The sequence below is a fragment of the Rhincodon typus genome, chromosome 17 (assembly GCF_021869965.1).
Source record: "Rhincodon typus isolate 14 chromosome 17, sRhiTyp1.1, whole genome shotgun sequence".
Classification (NCBI taxonomy): Eukaryota; Metazoa; Chordata; class Chondrichthyes; order Orectolobiformes; family Rhincodontidae; genus Rhincodon; species Rhincodon typus.
In genome coordinates, this window is record NC_063348.1 from 29,110,773 (window position 1) to 29,130,434 (window position 19,662).

At 39.2% G+C, this 19,662-nt stretch overlaps 1 protein-coding gene, 1 long non-coding RNA gene and 1 other non-coding gene across 3 annotated transcripts in view; 1 reads left to right on the forward strand and 2 right to left on the reverse strand.

Moving 5' to 3' along the window:
- Window positions 1–5,592: 5,592 nt before the first annotated feature.
- Window positions 5,593–9,535, reverse strand: LOC109913512. Its single transcript, XR_002258317.2, has 4 exons — window positions 9,241–9,535; window positions 8,930–9,033; window positions 6,544–6,862; window positions 5,593–5,797 (listed from the first exon to the last, which is right to left on the reverse strand). It is a non-coding gene; the product is annotated as an uncharacterized LOC109913512 (long non-coding RNA).
- On the reverse strand, window positions 8,650–8,722 carry LOC125485294. Its single transcript, XR_007264016.1, has one exon. It is a non-coding gene; the product is annotated as a small nucleolar RNA SNORD35 (small nucleolar RNA).
- Window positions 9,345–19,662, forward strand: part of LOC109913484 (protein RIC-3) — a 75,465-nt gene continuing 65,147 nt past the window's right edge. Inside the window, exon 1 of the mRNA XM_020513003.2 lies at window positions 9,345–9,518. Within this exon, the coding sequence (XP_020368592.2) occupies window positions 9,401–9,518 (118 nt within the window). The 5' untranslated portion in view covers window positions 9,345–9,400. The remainder of the gene's footprint in view (window positions 9,519–19,662) is intronic.

Sequence of the window (19,662 nt, forward strand, 5' to 3'; positions counted from 1 at the left end):
ACTACTTTAAAGGCATCTGGATGGGTACAAGTATAGGAAGGGTTTAAGAGGGATATGGGCAAAATGCTCGCAAGTGGGACTAGATTAATTTAGGATATCTAGTCGGCCTGGACAAGTTGGACCAAAGGGTCTGTTTCCATGCTGTACACCTCAATGACTTTCTGTTCAAAATGTCTTTCTGGGGTTCGTAACAGGGGTTGTGCTGTTAAGACTTCAATGCATGAGTATTTTTATCATGGAGTATATCATCACTGACTGGTTGGCTCATTGATTTCTACTGTTTTTACTTTTGGATGTTAACCATTGTGCTGTGAACAAATTGTATCAAACATTCAGCGGCATGTGACTTTTCAACAGGAAGGAAGGATAAAGTGGCAGAGTAGTTTGTTAATAATATGATAACAAGAAGTGATCTTGGAATGGAAGATATATAACTTACACAGATGAAGGTAAGAAATAATAAAAGGAGACAGAGGTGTAAGTAGTCTATAGACCACCTAGCACTGGCTATAGTTTAGGACAGAATAACTCAGGAGATGAGGACATGTAAAAAAGTTGCATATTAATTACAGGTGACTTTAATCTTCAAGTATATTGAGTGTACAGAATGGGAAAATTATGATAATATTAGACCACTGCACAACCTTGAGCCCTGTGAACATTCATTTCACAGGCCAAAGACAGCACCAGCAACTTGTTTTTCCGTTGTGCTTTCTGTAATAGTAAACAGTTTTGTCTCTTGTATCTGCCTTCCGGGTTTGCTGTTTGTTACACACTATAACAGTTTCATTCCAAGAGGTGGACTTCATCTTGGACCGGGAACATGAATGGTACCGGGAATGAACCTAAGCCTCCAGACGAGCCCTTGACTGAGGGGTCCCCAACAGGCAAAGGGGTGGGAGACTTATTGTTCTCTTTTCCATTTTTACCCTTATCATCATTAATGATTAATAAGCACCCACATTTAAGCAAATTGTTGTTAGAGTCTTCTCTTAATTATAATTTAACCAAATCCAAAATAAATACTTAGATACACCTTGTGATCCAAGACATTGGGAAAGTCAGACTGGCAGAAGTAGCCATGAAGAATTCAGAGTGCATTCAGGAGTTTCCTGGAACAACATGCAGTGGATCCAACCAGGGGTGAGGCTAGTGTGGACCTAGTGCATGATAATGTAATAAGGCAGGCGTGGATAAATGATGCCAGAAAAAAAAATCCCCTAGTAAACAGGGACTGTAATACTGCAGAAATGTAAAAATGTTGCCATTATTACATAGGGAAACAACCCAGAATGCAGCAATGCCCTACTGATAGGAAATGTCATTTTTAATTTGACCTATTTAAGTTACTGTCACATAAAACTAAACTTATATCCTCTTCAAGGGGGAATGAGCATTCAATTTGGGATATAGAAACATGGGTAGGGAAACAACTGTATAAACTTAGAGTAATTACAAAGAAATGAGATCAGGGTTGGCTGGAGTGGTCTGGAAAAAGGAGTTTACCAGAAAAAAAAGTTTACAAATAATGCAAAAATCTAAATAAAAACAGTTCATCACTTTAAAAAAAAAAGTGAAAGTTTGGAAGGAGGATTCTAGGGAAGGGGATAAACAAATAAGAATGGTACAAAATTGAAAATGCAAGTGAAAGCATGGTAAAAACATGGTAACCAGAGGATTGGGAATTTTAAAAGCCAACAAAAAGATGACCAAAACTAAAAGAGGGAGAAAATAAAAGTAACCTTGCAACTAACATCAAGATGAATAGCAACAGTTTTTTTAATAAGAAAAAAAAAAAGGAAGCCAAAGGGAAAACAAGCCCTTAGAAAATAAAATAACTTCAGGTGCTAGAGCCGGAACAAACTTGAGGAAATTTGCAGGTTTGGCAGTTCAGTAGAGAGAAAAGAGTTATGGTTTCATATCCAGGGACTGTCCTGCACAATGCAAGAGAATGAAACTAGGGAAGTAACAATAGGGAACAAGGAAAAAAAAACTAAACCTTCCACAATAAACTAAACAAAACATTATAGAAAATCAAAAAAAGGTTCTTATAATCACAGGGGAAAAGCATTTACTCAAAAAATTCCACTAACAGCAAACATGCAAAGAAACAGGGTGTAGTCTACACCATGATGGATGCGACCAGCCAGTTTTATAGAGGTTACAGTTGCAGTAGCAACACAAAGCATTAAACAGCAGTCTGCAGCTGTCCCTACAATGGTGGGCAGAGAGGGCAAATTGAGCGTTTCCTGGGGATATGGCAGGCACACCAAAACCTTAAGTTCTGAAGAATGGTCACTGGACCTGAAACATTAGCTGATTGGTCTGCACAAATTCTGCCAAACCTGCTACATTTTTCCAGCAGATAGCAGGAACTGCAGATGCTGGAGAATCTGAGATAACAAGGTGTAGAGCTGGATAAACACAGCAGGCCAAGCAGCATCAGAGGAGCAGGAAGGCTGACGTTTCGGGCCTAGACCCTTCTTCAGCCTTCCTGCTTGTCTCATGCTGCTTGGCCTGCTGTGTTCATCCAGCTCTAAACCTTGTTATCTCAGATTTTTCCAGCAATTTGTTTTTGCTTGATTGATTTCCAGCATCTACAGTTCTTTCAGTTATCGTCAAACTTGGTTTTTAAAATTCTACGTTCAACTTTCTGGCACCAACAATATTAAAATTTGCGTAAAAAGGACATGTGCATGCTATACCTTGATACAGCTCAGTGATAGTTATTCCTAATTAATGTTTATTAAAGAGAGCATGTATTTAATATCAAGCCACCAGAGAAGCTGAAAAATCAACTCAAGAGCACCAGGAATCTCTCCAGAGGACATACTAGCTCTAGTTCTGGAAAAAAAAAGGGGAGTGCAGTCTTTCCATTTTTTCCCCCTCAAAAAGGTGCAAGTGGTACCAACCAGCCAGCAGAGGGCATTCAGGACCATGCTTTGTTCTTTTGGTACACAAAGTTCAACACTTCCAAGCGGCTAGTAAAATGCTATCCCAGAAAAAAAAAAGGCTGTCCTTAGCTTCAAACTAAATCAATCATATACACCTTGACAATCCTGAGCTCGAGCTGCAGTCATGGAACAGACACATGGAAACAAAAAGCCCTGGAGCACATTAAAATTACCAAAGAGTTGTAAAAGGTCGAACTAGCTGAAGGAGGCTGCGACATGGAAGCTCAGCTTTCAGCAGGCATACAGATTCTTAGCAGTTGTGAAGTTTACTTGTACATTTACTAGCTAACAAGCTTATGCTGCCTGACATTGTCTACTCCAAGTCAACAATTGCAAAATTAAGTCAGTCTCAAATGATGACTAGGATATGGTATGAACACAGGCAGCTACTAAACAATTGGTACAGTAAAGCTCCAACTTCATCCTTAGGTTTTGGCCTTTCTTCTGTGCCGAGTAATATGAAGCTAAATTGCTGTGTAGACTAGTATGCAAGTACCTATCAGGTGCTTGAAGACCAATGGACATATCTGCTGTAATCCTATTTACCACCTTGAAACAACCTAGCATTCAAGGCTAGGGGCCCCAAGTGTTCATCCTATACTTAACGTTGTGGTGGTTCCTACCGCTACAATCTTTTCACACAGCAAGTTCCAGACACCCACCAGCTTTTGGACACTTTTCTCCACAAGAAATGCTCGCCAAACCACTGCCCCTTATCTTAAGCTATGCCCCATGTCTCATACTCTTATATGATTGTAGATAAAAGTCCAGTTAGTTATACACAGCTAAAATCACGTACAAATGGATTATTTGCTGGAATGTTCTATTTATAGATTACTATATCAAACTTGCTATGGCCTCACAGTTAGACAATTTGTTACTCTGTCCAAGAGTAGACAATAAACAATTATCCTAATTATACAGTGCACCACAATTCTGTGTGCAAGATCCATTGTACTACAGAACTTTGTGTATCTACGTGAATCTCAAATGCAGTTTTTAAATCATGAATTGAGCTAATGCTCATGCATTAGGAAAGTGCCAGTAAGGCAGGAGACAGAATAGGAACAGTGGGCAAGCACTAATTGGTATAATTGACTACTCACTGCATTATGAACATAGCACAGAATGCCATAAACTTTGCCAAAGTTTTGTTAACAGTAAATTTTTGGAAGCAGACTGCAACGTGGGCAAGTGTAAAGTCACCCACACTAGATGCAAGGTTAGGATACTTTTAAATCATGAAAAGTTAGAAACAGGGAATCAGAGAGTGTCCAAGGTGTCTCAGTGCTAAGTTTATAGATCATACAAACTGCATTATTTTCTGCATCAAAATGGCTAACAAAGGACTGGCTTTTACATGTGGAACTCTACAGCAAGTAAAAACTCTAATCCCTATAAGCAGTGATGGAATAAATTGTCAAATGTTATCAGGCTACACCATCTTGCCAGTATGTCTGCTAATGGAGCCAGAGCAGAGTCGCTGTTGGCACGTTGCTGCAGTGCATGTTTGAGGTGCATAGAAGCAGCTGTTGACGGATGGATTAAGCGCTCAGTGGGATGGGATTCCTAATCAGGCAGGCTGCTTTCTCCTGGACCGTGTCAGTGTTGAGGTGGCTTTCACCCAAAATTCCCTCACCCCTTGGACTTGTGCCATGGACTAGGTCAGGCAAGCTCCAAGTCAGTGTCTAACCTGACTCTCGAAAAAAATTCATGTGACTGGTTGTTATTTCTGGCCGTTCTCTTGAATGCTGTGATGAGGGTGGGAGGGAAGGAGAGAAGAAGAAAAAGCAAGCACAAGACAAGATTTCAATCCTACTAGATGCAAAATGAATAACATTAGCTTGCATTTGGGCTATTAAACACCATCAGCCCACAATCTGATCGTTACCAAGGTCACACTGCCTGTGGACATGTACCTTATTGCAGTTTCAGTTTCTCAGGCAACCGAAGACTAATGACCCATAGTCTGTTGTGCACTCGTACAGCATCCTGCCAACTGCTGGTGAGAGATTTCAAAGAGGAGTCTTATATCCCATGTCCAGTATTTGGAGCTCTTTACTAATGCAGTCTAATGAAGTCTCTAGAGGCAGTCTAAGACACTGACAGTCCCAAATATTTATACACTGTTACAATAGCCACATTATTCTAATAAATGATTAGATTAAAGACACTAACTGCTGATCAGCCCCTCTGTACTGAAACTGGGCCAAAATCACATGAATTTGCACTGGTTACCTTATCTAGAAGCATCCTAATTTCTGCAGAAGTAGCTCTCATAAGTTTATTTTTTAACCAAAAATGTTTATTGTGCCATATCATGCTTGAGAGCAACTTTTTTTTTAAAAAAATGATTCATCTTCATTAACAGAAATCCTATTTCAGATCTTGAAAAAAAAAGATTAGAAACAAATGGCTGAACCTAGAACATGGTATAAGGAATGAATATTTTGGTGTGCGATCACAGTTTAGTCATAATCACACTGACTAGCAGAGCAGGCTCAAACAGTCCATTCTAATCAGTGTTCCAACTACTGTCTCAGCACATTTCCAACTGACCTACTTACTAGATGCATCTGAATGCTTGGTGACTACTATTCAGTGAAATCAAAAGTTAATACAATAGCTTAAACAGTAATTTGAATAAGGAACTTTATTTGAATATATTCTACATAACCTTTAAGTGATCATTGCACATTCACAAGCCTTAAGTAGCACCAAGAAATATTCTGTTGGGAATCCGATCAGATTTGAAACATGTTGAAATTCATTCCAGCCTTTCCATGGAGGTGTTCTCAATAGGAACTCATCATAGCTCAATTCACTCATGTCCGATATGGTCTCTGGAACATATAATGTTGAATCAGGGTGTTAATTTAGATACCATTAAACAGAACCAAAACCAAATAGATTGGTTGTTAATGCTGATCCTGCCATGAGATGAGATGTTATCTCTTTGCAAGATTACAATAGGCATGTTTCTATTAAATATCTACACTACTGCTCAGACAACATTACAAGTTTGAACCGTCTACTTATTCAATACAAGTCAGTGTCACTGATATTTTTTATAAAAAGGCAAAGATGGATAGATCTTTTATTATAAAAAAAAGTGAAGTTATTGTGGGTAAGTGGTAATATGAAGTAATTAGGAAACATGCACTTACTGAATAGTGGAGTTTGAGGGGCTAATTATCCTGCTTCTACTAATCTAGATGTGTGACACAGACATTCATGCAACACATTCGACTAATTGCTTCATCCCTATCCCAGGGTAGTCAGTCACTGCTATAAAGCAATTTCATCACAGTCATTAAGAAGACCATCGTGAGTATAAACATCATTTTAACCCTGGACCAGAAAAGCGCAGTGTGGAGAAGGCAGACTTTGAAATGCATACTTCAGATTATGCACTTTTCAGAGGTTTGGGAATAAAAATCAGCATAGTAACCACTGCAAAATTCATAGCCTAGCCAAATCTACAACAGCACCAGCAGATCCCAAATAACCACCAACTTGTAAGCAGTGTGAAGTCATCATGCCATGAAATAACAACAGAATAAAAATTGACATCTTGAATTGTGCCTACCTGGTGAAAATACATGGAGGAAAAAAGGCTCCCCAAAAAAAGCTTGAGGAGAAAAGAAGCACGTGTACAATATCGAAAATGTCAAACTTGGCCCTGAAGGCAAAGTTAATAATGTTCACCGCTTCGAGAGCTAGATATGGTTTCACGGATCATAAGTCAGGGCAATGTGAACCCAGGACAACCAGAACAGTACAGTGCAGACAATAGTTTTGTACACATTGCTGGCTTGGATTTCTTCTCCTTGCATTCGCCTCACGTTTCAATTGGGCATACCAAGTACAGCGATTCAGGGTGAGCTTCTCCCAGGACTCAGTCATATCTACAAATAAACCAGTCACAACACAAGTTTCTATCAAAGATTACAAACTTCACAGTCTGCAGAAACAATTCAGATGCCATTACATACAACTAACTCATAACAGATCAAATGCTGGGAAGAATAAGTCGGTTCACTGCAGCCCATCATGACAAGTATTTTCAGAGATCACATATCAGCCTTACACAAGCACAAGTCAGATGTGAAAGAGACCGGGGCTGAAGTCAGAATTGCTGCTCCCTCAGTATTCAGAAATACTGTTTTCTAATAGACAGATAGAAAATTGGCTTAACAGTCACAGAGGGTGGTGGAGGAGGGTTGTTTTCAGACTGGATGCCTGCAACCAGTGGTGATACTGAGTCCACTTTTGTCTGTCATTTGAATAAATGATTTGGATATGAATATAGGAGACAGTTAGGAAGTCTGCAGATGACACCAAAAATTGTCAGTATAGCGGACAGTGAAGAGGTTATTTAAGATTACATAGAGATCTTGATCAATTGAGTCAACTTGCTGAATGGCAGATGGAGTTTGATTTGGATAAATGCAAGGTATTGCATTTTGGTAAAACAAAGCAAGGGCAGGACATATATATTAATCGGGCCCTGGGAAGTGTTGCAGAACAGAGACCTAGAGGTTTGGGTACTTAATGCTTTGAAGTGTGCATCACAGGTTGACAGGGTAGTTAAGGCAGCGTTCAGCAGGCTTGCCTTCCTTGCTTAGACCTTAGGAAAGGAGTTGGGATGTCAAGAGGTCATACAGAACATTGGTGAGGCTTCTTCTGGAGTACTGTTTGCAGATACAAGGATAGGCCAGGACTTCTTTTTTTTAAAAAAAAACTGGAGCGTAGAAGGTTGAGGGGTGACCTTATAGAGGTTTATAAGGTCACGAGAGGCATAGGCAAGGTGAACAGCAAAGTTCTATTCCCTAGGGTGGGGTGGTTAAAACCAGGGGACGTTTGAGAGGAGAAAAATTTAATGTGGACATGAGGGGCAACTTTTTAAAAAAAAGTGGTAAGTGTGTGGAATGAACTGCCAGGTGAAGCAATGGACGCAAGTACACCTTTGCTGTATGGCTATTTAATATCCTACATTTGTCACTCAAAAGTCAGCCCTCGACACCAAAAAGGCCAAAGCCAAATTAGGTCACCATCTCACAGAATACCTCTGGTCAGTCCAATTAAAACGCATTGTGTCCAGTCACTAAATTCTTTGAAGTTCAATAAGCTTTCACGAGGAACACCACCATCTTTTGAAACAGCAGTTCGCAGCCCTCCTAACTCAGCCACTCACCCACTGTTGCAGTTTTTGATTTGCAAATGCAAACCCATTACTTCTTGGTTGCACTACTATCATTTTAATCTCTCCTGCTATCCAGTCCATCATAGGTTTTTATTTTGGTATTCAACTACAACTCCTTTACCCACCTCATACTCTCACAAAATAAAAGGAGAGCAGACTCTTACTCCCAAGTATGGTTTACTATACAGTTAGTTTACACAAGACATATCAGGATTTCCCCAAGACAGATAATCAAATGGAAACTAAAAATTCTAAGTGGGTAAGTGAACACTATACTCGGCAAATGGATTGAATACGGATTTGTTCTATTGTACAAGCCTTGAAAACTTTTCAGTTTGAAAAGGTTTACATCAAAACTATAAAAACTTAGACAATAACAAACTCAAAAAAGGTATTTAATAATTAACTTTTTGATATTTAATGAGCCAAATAACGCCAGTACCTTTCCAGCATCAATTTTGCAAATTAATTTGATGAAACCCTGAGCAGTAATCAGGAAGACCTTAAGGCAGTCTCATCACAGAAGACTATGAAGACCATCGTGAGTTAAACATCATTTCCTGCTCAGTAATGATTAATTTCAGATGCTTTCAGTGTTTTATGAAGCGAGTGCCATGTGCATGTGGTTTCCAATTTTCTTTACGGCCAGTAAAATGAGACTACATATACATCAGCTCACAATTAGAGGAATAGGAAAAAAAAAAGAGACAGCGAAAGTTAAAGAGCAAACCGTAAGAAAAAGCCAGATGATAATCTAGGATTTACGCACCACTCGTTCAAGTTCCTCATCCAGCCACATGGAATAAACTCAGGCCACCCTTCACCCAGGCCAGCAGCGCCATCGCCTCCAAACTTCACATTTCCACCAAAGATCTGAAAATTGGATTTCAAGAAGAAAAAAAAGTTTAAAGTGCGCGACCACAATCCGGGTGAGACCCCCGGGGAAGGGGTGTGGAAATCAACCCAAGCGGGGATCCAGCGGACCAGGCAAGGCCTTTCCCAGGAGATCACCACCATCCAAACTAAAACCCGAACAAAGTGGGTGATAGTAGAACACCGCGGACAATAAAAGTCAATTACCGCCGGATTTTCCTCCACCTGCAGCTCCTACCACCCGGGGAGAGGGAGAGGAAGAGAGGCCGGTATCTGCTTCCGAAGCAGTATTTATTTCCGGGGCGACCGGAATCCAGGGGCACGTGACCCTGCACCTTCCGGTTTCTCCCCTCCCCCTCTCCGCACCATGGCCTCGGCCGTACACAAAGTGGCTTTACTTTCCTGTATCGTGCTCTGTTTCTCTGTCCTCTTCTCCAAACTCTTCGTTTCTCGAGTAGCAAGAGACAAGGCTTCACCGCCGGAGGGTAAGGAGACCGGGGACGGGGTGGGGGTAGTGACCGAGCCCGGCTTGTGCTCCTCCCGCCCCCCTCTCTCTCAGTCCCCACTCTCAACCCTCACCCCCCCATTCTCCCCCCCCCCATTCTCACCCTCCCTCCCGCTCATCCATCCCTCCCTCCCTACACGCTGCTCACTCTCCATCTGAAGTTCTCCCCCGCCCCACCCTGCTCAGATACCTCCTCATCTGCCAGTCACAAACACCGCCCCCCTTCCATACCCATCCCGTCGCTCGCTATTCCCTTCCCCATCCCTCCACTCCTTTCCAGCTCAGTCATGCATTCTTCAAAACACCATCCATTTATTATCATTGTATTCATCTTCATTTGTTATGCTTCTATTCAATAAAACTTATTTCTGCAGCCTTTATGTTTCATTTTTGATTTCATCCAAGTTTCTACGTGCTTCTCTCAAGTCCGTGGTTTGACAATTTGCTTTTTCCCCCTCCATCAAACTTGTACTGCTGGGTTGAAAAATAACTTTATCACTTGTTCAGTTTACTTTATCAGTGAAGCTGGTTTTGGAATTGGTGTTCCGTGGTTTTTTTTTAAACAGTAATCCATCAACTGATGGATTATATTTAGCTCAGGTTGAACTGGGTAAATTATGGGGAGCAAAAAGCATATTTCCATCTAAATGTTGTCAATTTTTCAGTATTTTGACAGAAAGCAGCTCAGGTGCTTGATGAATGTCATCCCCAAATTCTATTTGCATAAAACTTATCGTAGGTACTATTTACATGGTTATTTTCATTTGCCATCCACAAGTATAGCTGTGTGTGAGCTGTTTTCACCAGAACCGTAATGTGTAAATAGGGATTTTTAGAGTAACAATACATCCTAATTTAGAGAGAAGAGTTAGAAATGAGTGAATTACAAAGAGAATAAAGTACTGAGCAGGTGTTTATGGAATGTTTTCCAGAGGTTGAAAATGAAGACAAATATAATGCCTGAAGAGGTTGCAGAAGTACAATTGGGTGAACCCATGGAAGACTGGGGATGATAGTTTATACCCTGTAATCTGATGCTGAACAAAGATTTTAAAGAAAAGGACATGGGTGTCACTGGTTAGGGCAGTGTCTTTCATAAGCAATGCTATGGGTGTGCCTGATGGGAACTAAAAGGCAACAGATCCATCAGTAAGAAAACAAAAGCAGCAGTGGTCATTGTTGGCTGCAGCGAATATTTGAAGATAAGATATTTGAATATGTGAAGATAAGTGGGAATCATCTACCAAGTGTTTTGGGAGGATGCTGTCACTGAAGAAGCAATAAACCCCATAGAAAGCCGGTCTATCATTGTAAAGCTGAGTATCTAAGCCAAAACGAAAGAACTTGACAAAGCTATAGACTCACTTGCTGTGAGCAAAGTGATAATGCAATACTGCCCTGAACTCATCAAGTGAATGAAATCAACGCTGTGAACTTCAGTTTCTTGTTTGGGGGAGGGTCGGTGCCCCAGGACCTACGTAATGCAAAGATTGTGACCCTGTACAAGAACACGAGCAAGAGTAGCTGTTAAGGCATTTCACAGCTGAGCATCATGGGAGAATTATTTGCCTCTGTTCTCACTATCACACCGCAAATACTGGTCAAACACATCTATCCCAAATCCCAGTCTGGTTTCCCACAATTGATGTGAAAATTTCAGCCCAGCAGCTGCAAGAGAAATGCAGTGAACAAGGAGACTAGTATAGGTTGCCTTCATCAATCTCTCCAAGGCAAATGAGCACATGAGAGGAGACAGCCCATTTAACCTGCTGGAGGAGCTTAACTGCCTGTCATAACTGCTCATTGTGACCACCTCCTTTCATGACAACATGATGTAACGTCAGCTCTGATGGGGCAACATCGGAATCCTTTGCTATCTTCAGTGGGGTCAATCAGCATTGTTTTCTGGCCCTAATAGTCTTTGGTATGTACTTCTCTTTGCTGCCATTATGTGCCCACAAGTCATCTACTGCGACTGTCTACTTACATACTAGAGCCAACAGGCATCTCTTCAGAAACAAAAACAGAACTTGCTGGAAAAGCTCAGCAGATCTGGCAGCATCTGTGAAGAAAAAATCGGAGTTAACATTTCGGGTCTGGTGACCCTCAGAACTGGAAGTAGGAATCTCTTCACCTTTGCTAGCCTGAAATTCAAGACAAAATCCACCAAATCCTCATTCTGAGAATTGCTCTATATTGAAGATGCTGCACAAAATTTCCATATTGAGGAACACATGCAGTGACTAATAGATTCTCTTGTGCTTGTAAAGACTTTAATTTGACCATCATCTTGAAGAAGTGGAACTTCTGGGGCATAAGTTGAAAAAGATGGCTTTGGTATTCTCGTGGGCAAGTATATTAAAGGTAAAGCAACAGAAGATCGGTAGGGAATGTTGAAAAAGAAAATTTAATGTGATACACGACCAATTTATATTTTCTAAGGGGCCAGAAGTCTACATGCCAAAATTAACTAAAGATCTAGGAGGCATCAGAGAATTAAAATACGTAGTATGCTGAAATGCAAAAAAAAAATCTGGATCCTGGATAATTAGAAAGAAAAACAGTGCAGGATGACAAAACAGACAAAGAATCACATTGGATTTGAAAAGAAACTTGCAAGATGTAACACAGTCAATATCATTTTTCACAATTACATTAGCATAAAGAGTGGTCAGGAGCAATGTTGGCCCCTTGAAAACTGGTAATGATATTGTTAGTAAAAGTAAGGAAATGGTAGACATGTAGAATAATTACTATGCACCAGTATTTATGGTAGCGATCAGCCAGAATTCCCAAGGAAACAATGTTAAAAGGGGAATAGGGATCTGCCAAAATTAGAAGCAATGTTCTGAGCTGGGTCACTGATTGAAGGGGCAGACTGATGAATGGAGTTTAGCCCATGATCTTAAAAAATAGAACATAGAAAATAAGAGCAAGAATAGGCCCTTTGAGCTTGTCCACTCTTCCACATAATGAAGGCTGATTATCCAACTCAGTACCCTGTTCCCACTTTGTACCAATACTCTTTGATACTTTCAGCTCTAAGAACTATTTATAACTCCTTAAAAACATTTGATGCTTTGTCCTCGATTGCCTGCTGTGGCAGAGAATTCACAGGTTTACCATTCTCTGGGTGAAAAGATTTCTCCTCATCTTGGTCATTAATGGCCGACTCCATATCCTTAGACTGTGACCCCTGGTTCTGGACTCCGTGGTCATCGAAAGCATCCTTCCTGCATTTACCCTGTCTAGTCCTGGTAGAATGTCACAGGTTTTTTGTGCGATCATTTATTCTTCTAAACTCTAGTGAATGTAGTCCTAACAGATCTAGTCTGCCCTCATACTGTTGCAAAATTTTGTAGAGTTCTTGTGGATTGAGAGACAGGAGGTTAGAATTTGGTGTTTGTAAAATGCTTGGGGCAAGAGCGTTGCGTGGTACCTTTAAAAGATTATGTGCTTTTTCTATGTCCAGAGATATAAAATGGATGCCTGTGAGCAGCTTGAAAGTTTGCCAGTACACAGAGAGCACCTGAATTGAAACATTTGTATCGAAAGGCCATATGTTAGCAGGCCAAACAGTAGTTTTGTCTTGTTACCAAGACAACAAGCTTTTGAATTTAGCCAATCAATTTAAACCAGACGCTTACATACCAAAAATCAATTAAACTTAAATCTGATGATTTTGACAACATAGGACCTATCCTATTGTAAGAACTTGATGTCATCAAGGGTATAAAAGGAGAAGGCAGTTGGACAAAGACAGGAGAGCTAACTGCCATCTGCCAGAGTTAACAGCCTTCAGCTCTCAAGAGAGAATCGCTGGCTCTCGCAGACTCCTATTTGTCTTAGAGAAAGCACCATCTAAAGAACAAAGGTACCCACGGCACAACTTGTTAATATTCTTGACAGAAAAATCGATGGAGAAGGCACAGAGCATTCCAGAAGACACCTAACGTGGCTGTAATTTTGAGAGACTAAATTCTATTTTTTTTTAAATTTTGTTTTATGTAAGTGGGACTGGTATTTATTGTATAAAAACCAAAAGAACTGTGGATGCTGTAAATCAGGAACAAAAACAAAGTTGCTGGAAAAGCTCAGCAGGTCTGGCAGCATCTGAGAAGGAGAAAACAGAGTTAATGTTTCGGGTCCGGTGACCCTTCCTCTGAACTTCTTATTGTATTTATTGTAATCTTGTATTACAATCTTGTTTTATTCAGAAATAGTTAATAGTTAGAAAGAATTTATTCGGTTTGTTAATAGTTTAGTTAATTTGTTCACTGTTAGAGTTAGATAAATAAATTGTTACTTGTTGATTATAAAGGGAGTGTCAGAGATTTATTTAGAAATTGTTGAAGAGGAGGTTACACCACTTTTCACACTGCTTTTAATAGATTATAAAGCGAGGTGCTCCTCTTTGGGTGTTTCAGTTTTAGTTCTCAGAGTGGTGTCAACCTCTGCTTTATAACAATCCATCAATCCTGCCATCACCAGAATCAGTCTGGTAAATCTTTGTTGCATTCCCTCCAAAGTCACAATATATGTCATTGGATAAGGAGACTGAAACTACTCTCAACGTTGCAGATATCATCTCACCAAGACCCTATACAATCGCAGCAAAAATCCTTGCTCTTGTACTCAAATCCTCCCGGTATGAAAGCCTATGTATCGTTCTGTCTTTTTCACCATCTGCTGCACTTGCACATTTACTTCCAGTTACTGGTCTACAATGACACCCAGGTCTCATTGGATCTCCCCCTATTTCCATTCAGATAATCTATCTTCCATTTTCGCTACCAATGTGGATAATCTCACATTTATCCACATTATAATCCATCTGCCATATATTCGGCTACTTACTCAACTTGTCCAAATCACACTGAAACACTTCTGTATCCTCCTAACAGCTCATCCTCCCACCCAGCTTTGTGTATCTGCTAACTTGGGATATTACATTTAGTTTCCTCTTCTAAATCATTAATATAAAGTGTGAAAGCTTGAGTCCAAGCACTAATCCCTGCACTACCACGCTAATCACTGCCTGCATTCAGAAAAAGATCCATTAATTCCCACTGCTTGTTTTCTGTTTGCCAAACCAGTTCTCTATCCATGATAGTACACTACCTTCAATCCCATGTGCTTTAATTTTACATATTCTGTTACGGGACTTCTGTCGAAACTTTGTGAAAGTTCAAGTAAACTAAATCCACTGGCTTTCCCTTATCAACTCTACTAGTTACATCTTCAAAATATTCCAAACAATATTCCTTTTCCTAAATCCATGATGACTCTGATCCTGTCACTTTTCCAAGTGCTCTGCTAATAAATCTTTTATGATATCTTGTATTTTCCCCACTACCAATGTCAGGCACACCAGTCTAGAATTCCCCGTTTTCTCTCTACCTCCTTTTTTAAATAATGGGGTTAACATTAACAACTTTCCATTCCATAGGAACTGTTCTTGAGTCCATAAAATCTTGAAAGATGATTACCAATGCATTCATTATTTCTAAGGCCACTTCCTTATCTACTCTGGAATGTAGATTATTAGGCCCTGTGGATTTTTCGGCCTTTAGTCCCAACAATTTCCCCAACACCATTGCCCAACCAATACTGATTTTGTTCAGTTACTTCCTCTCACTAGATTCTGTGTTCCCCAATATTTTGGGATCTTATTGAATAGCAGAGTAGATATAAGATCCTAAATGGCCTTCTCCTATTTCTTGAGTCCTTATGACAGTAATGAAAAATGTAACACTCCTAAAAACTGAAATTCCCCAGATCTAGATGATTTCTATTTCAGGGTTTAAGAGGAAGTAAACAAGAGAATTTTCACATGCCCTTTAATCCTCCAAAGTTCTCTTGAATTAGAATGAAATCTACAGATTGTAAAATTGTGTATTCATCTCACTATTTAACAACAGGGAGTGAGAGAAACCAAGACTCTTAGCTTAACATCTGTTATTGGAAAATTACTCCTTGTAATTGTTAGCTGTCCCTTGATTCAAGCCTGACATCTATTTGGGGTCCCTAGTTTCTGCTACGTGTTTTCACGTGACTGGGCAGGCCGTTTCTTGACCTGCGACCTTTGGGCACGTGAGTTAGGATGTTTCATGAGGTAATGTTATGAAGATGGACTTGAGGATTGAAGAAATAATGGATACCTGTTTTGTTTCTATTTTAAAGGATCATTGAAAATCTCTGGACATAGGAAAATTTTTAAGAAGGGATTTCTTGGTGGAAAAAAAGAACAAGCTATGTGCTTGTTTGTTGGGGAATCACCAGCTTGGGTATTATGACTGCTGAAGTGCTAGTTTCTGTTTGAATAATTGTTTTGCATGCGGTGGGAGTTGGTGTTTAGCCTGTTGAAGGAAAGAAGTTCCCAGCTCAGCTCTCCAGTTACTATTGTGCCTCCACTGTGGTGCTTGGAACACTGATGGAGCTTTTCTCATGTGGAAGCTTAAAGGGAGTTTGTTCCAATATTTCCTGAATGGCTGCAAAATCTCAGAGACAGCTGTATGTCTAGGTATCCGTCCACACATGCAAGAATGACCATTTGAAAAGCCATCTGAACATTCTACATCTCAGAGATAGTAAGACCTGCTGATGCTGGAGTCAGAGATAACACAGAAATTTCTGAAGGGTCCTGACCTGAAACGTCAGCTTTCCTGCTCCTCTAATGCTGCCTGGCCTACTGTGATCCTCCAGCTCCACACTGTGTTATCTCTGAACATTCTACACCTTATTGTTTTTGGCTTCAAGAACTAACAATTACGGGATAAAAGTGTTTTAGTTTTCAAAGTGAATCTCTACAGAGAACCCAGTTTTCTTGTTTCTATTACCTATGTGTGTGTGCGTGCATGCGTGTGTTTTGGGGTATTTAGAAGGGTAGATATTTATACTTCCATATTTCAAACTGTATGTTAATGAGATTGGCATCTTTAGTAAATAGGTTTTGTTTAATAATAAATTAATAGTTTTTTTTATTAAAGAAATTGATTGGATCTTTTATTTTAAATCAATATAGTTAAAGTATATGTTTGGCCACAACAGTAATTGGGTAAACCTTTTAAAGTTATATTGCGACTAGTGGAATAACCAGGCTAGAGGGAGAAGTGCACTTTTCCAATCTCAGTTTAAAAGTAGTGGGATCCAGAATGCTTCCTTTCCTTTCTTTCTCTGCCTTATCGTTAAGACTTATTGCAGTCAATACTGAAGCGTTGGGTGGTAGACCTTAAAGATTTTTACCTCAGAATCAGTAAAAAGCCAGCATGGAATTGAAGAGGATAGCTCATGCATGACAAGCCTGATTGCATTTTTTTGTAGTAGTGGGCAACAAATATTAGATAGATATTGTTTGTGTGGACTTCCAGAAAGAAACAGATAAAATCCCTTAGTGGGGACTGTTGGCTAAAGTTGAAGCCCTTGCAATTGAAGGCAATTTACTGATTTGATTAGGAAATTGACGAATATCAGGAGACAAAAAGTGGGGATAATAGGTGGGTACTCTAATTGATGGGTGTTGACTCATAGTATCCTTTCAGAATGTTCATAATCCCAAGTATTCACTAGTGACTTTTTTCCCTTCATTTATATAAATTTGCCAATGTGACGAAATTAGATGACATTGTAAGCAATGTAGATAGAAACATAAAATTACAAAACAATTTTGATAGATAAGCAATTGGGCAAATTGACTTTAGTGCACATAAATGTAAGGCAATCCGCATTGGACCTAATAAGGATTGGATTTAATGGTGAAAAAATTGAAACAATGGAAGTCCAAAGTGTTTTGAGAGTCCAGATATGTAAATCATTAAAATGTCACAAAAGGTTAATGGAATACTAATGGAATAAAATATAAATATAAATGCACAGAAGTCATATTCAATTGCACAAAATTTGGTTAGACCATGCTTAGTGTACTACGTTCGATTCTTGTCCCCACACCATAGGAAGGATGTTTTGGTCTTGGGGGAATGCAGTGTAGGCTTACTAGATTGAAGCCCAGAAACCAAGGGTTAAATCATGAGGACAAACTTTACAAACTATGGTTATGGTTCCAAAATTTCAAAGGGTTAAGCTTTGAACCAAGTTTTTAAGAAATCAAGGAGATAGATAGAGAGAAAGCAACAATATATTTGCTGAGTCGGAGGTTTGGAACTGTGGGTAATAGTCTCAAAATTAGAGTCAGCCTTTCAGGAATGTAATGAGGAAACACTTACACAAGAATGATAGAAATTTAGCACACTTCTCTGCACAATACACAATTGATGCTAAATCGATCATAAATTTTAAATCCAGGATTGATGGATTTTTGTTTTTCTAACGTATTAAGGGATATGGGGTAATGGTAAGTGTGTGGAGTTAGGTTGCATATCAGCCATGACCTATGAACGACAGAACAGGTTTAAGGGCTAAAAGTATAATATACACTCTAATGTGACCGACAGTTTTTAAACACCAAGAATAACAGCAATTTTTTTTTAAACGACTGTTTAAAGCAGCTGTGGCACTGAATTCAGAGGCAGTTGTAACTGTTCAACAATTATAGTTCACAATATCAGCTCCAACAGAGATTATAAATGTATGTAACACTGAATTTATTGAACACAAAAACATTACCAGGAATGGAGGGTTAGAGTGTAGGAGGGTGAGGGGTGACCTGCATGTGGTATAGTCTATAGAGATGGCATATCAGCCATCTCAGAATCTGTTGAACTGCAATAGAAGCAAATCATCCTTGATTCTGAGATACAACTTTAAAAAGATTTTCAATGTTAATACCATCAGCAAATCCACAAATTTAAAAAAAATCTCATTATAGGTAGGAAAAGACACAAATAAGTTTTAGATTATTAAGAAACCTGATTTAGCAAAGCTCGTACCAATAGGAAAAAATACACTCAAAGCAATGCTTGTCCATGGGAATCCACATTTATTGGGAAAAACTGGGTGCTGTAAGTAATTCAAGGTCTATCCACTTTAAAAATACTGACAGTGTTGTGAGGGATTAAGAACCGTAAGTGATAAAATAGCCCATATGAATATTAAAAGTACTGTTTTTAACAACAAGCTACGAATTGGACTTCCTAAAAAGTTTCATAATATGGTCTCAGTCTGGTTAAATATATCATGTATCCAGGTTAAATTATATAGGGATGGTCTTGCAGTATGATTTTGATTAATGGGTAATATCTCCAATTGAGTATTTCATTTGTTACCCTGAATAGAGTAATTTAAAAACCATCAAAAATGTCCAATGACTTCTAACTGCAACCTACTCTTCCTTTAACCTTTGAGATCTGAAGTAGTAGTTCTGCAGCAAAAACGAAAATGGATGTAATTACAGTTTCTCGAAGTTCAGTATAACTTTGTGTTGGTTCCACTGATTTCTATGACTATGCTAAATGGTATAGAACCTTCACTGGCATAAACAGCAGGGCTACTCAAAGCACTAAATGTAAGCAAAGCAACAAAGTTCCATCCCCCCACATTCTAGTATGAACAGGGATGATTACTCCTTAGTCATTGCTAGATAAAGCCATTTGGACCCATTTTTCAAAAGACAGAGAATAAAATATAAGATCACAAGATCCTTATGCCACAAAATATTGATCAAATATTGACCTTATTTAAAATCTACAAAAATCAGTGTCCACTGTGCTGCAAGTATAGAAACTGTTCTTTCTTACGGCTGATAGGACATTATAATGAAAGGCTTGGTCAGATTCAAGTTTTGAATAAGCCACAGAAACCGGCAAGATTGAAGCAGGAACATAATGTGCATTCGGTCACATATGATGTGTGATGGATTTCCATCCTACGACCGAAACCTAAACAAAAGAAAAACAAAAAAGAGATTATCTCTTCATTGGGACTTTGAAAAATCAAAAGTGGAAAAATTATTTTGATCTATTGCAACATTTCAGAATCCTAACTGCAGTCTTTTTAAGAAAAAGTATTTAATTGGTTATAGAGCATATTTAAAGAATTCCTAGCACTTAACTCCCCAAATACTCGAATGAAAGACTGGCACAATCATGTTATAAATTCTCTAACAACTTAGGTCAAAAGGACAATATTGGGCACTGCAGCTAGATGACACTCAAAGAGTAAACTCACCT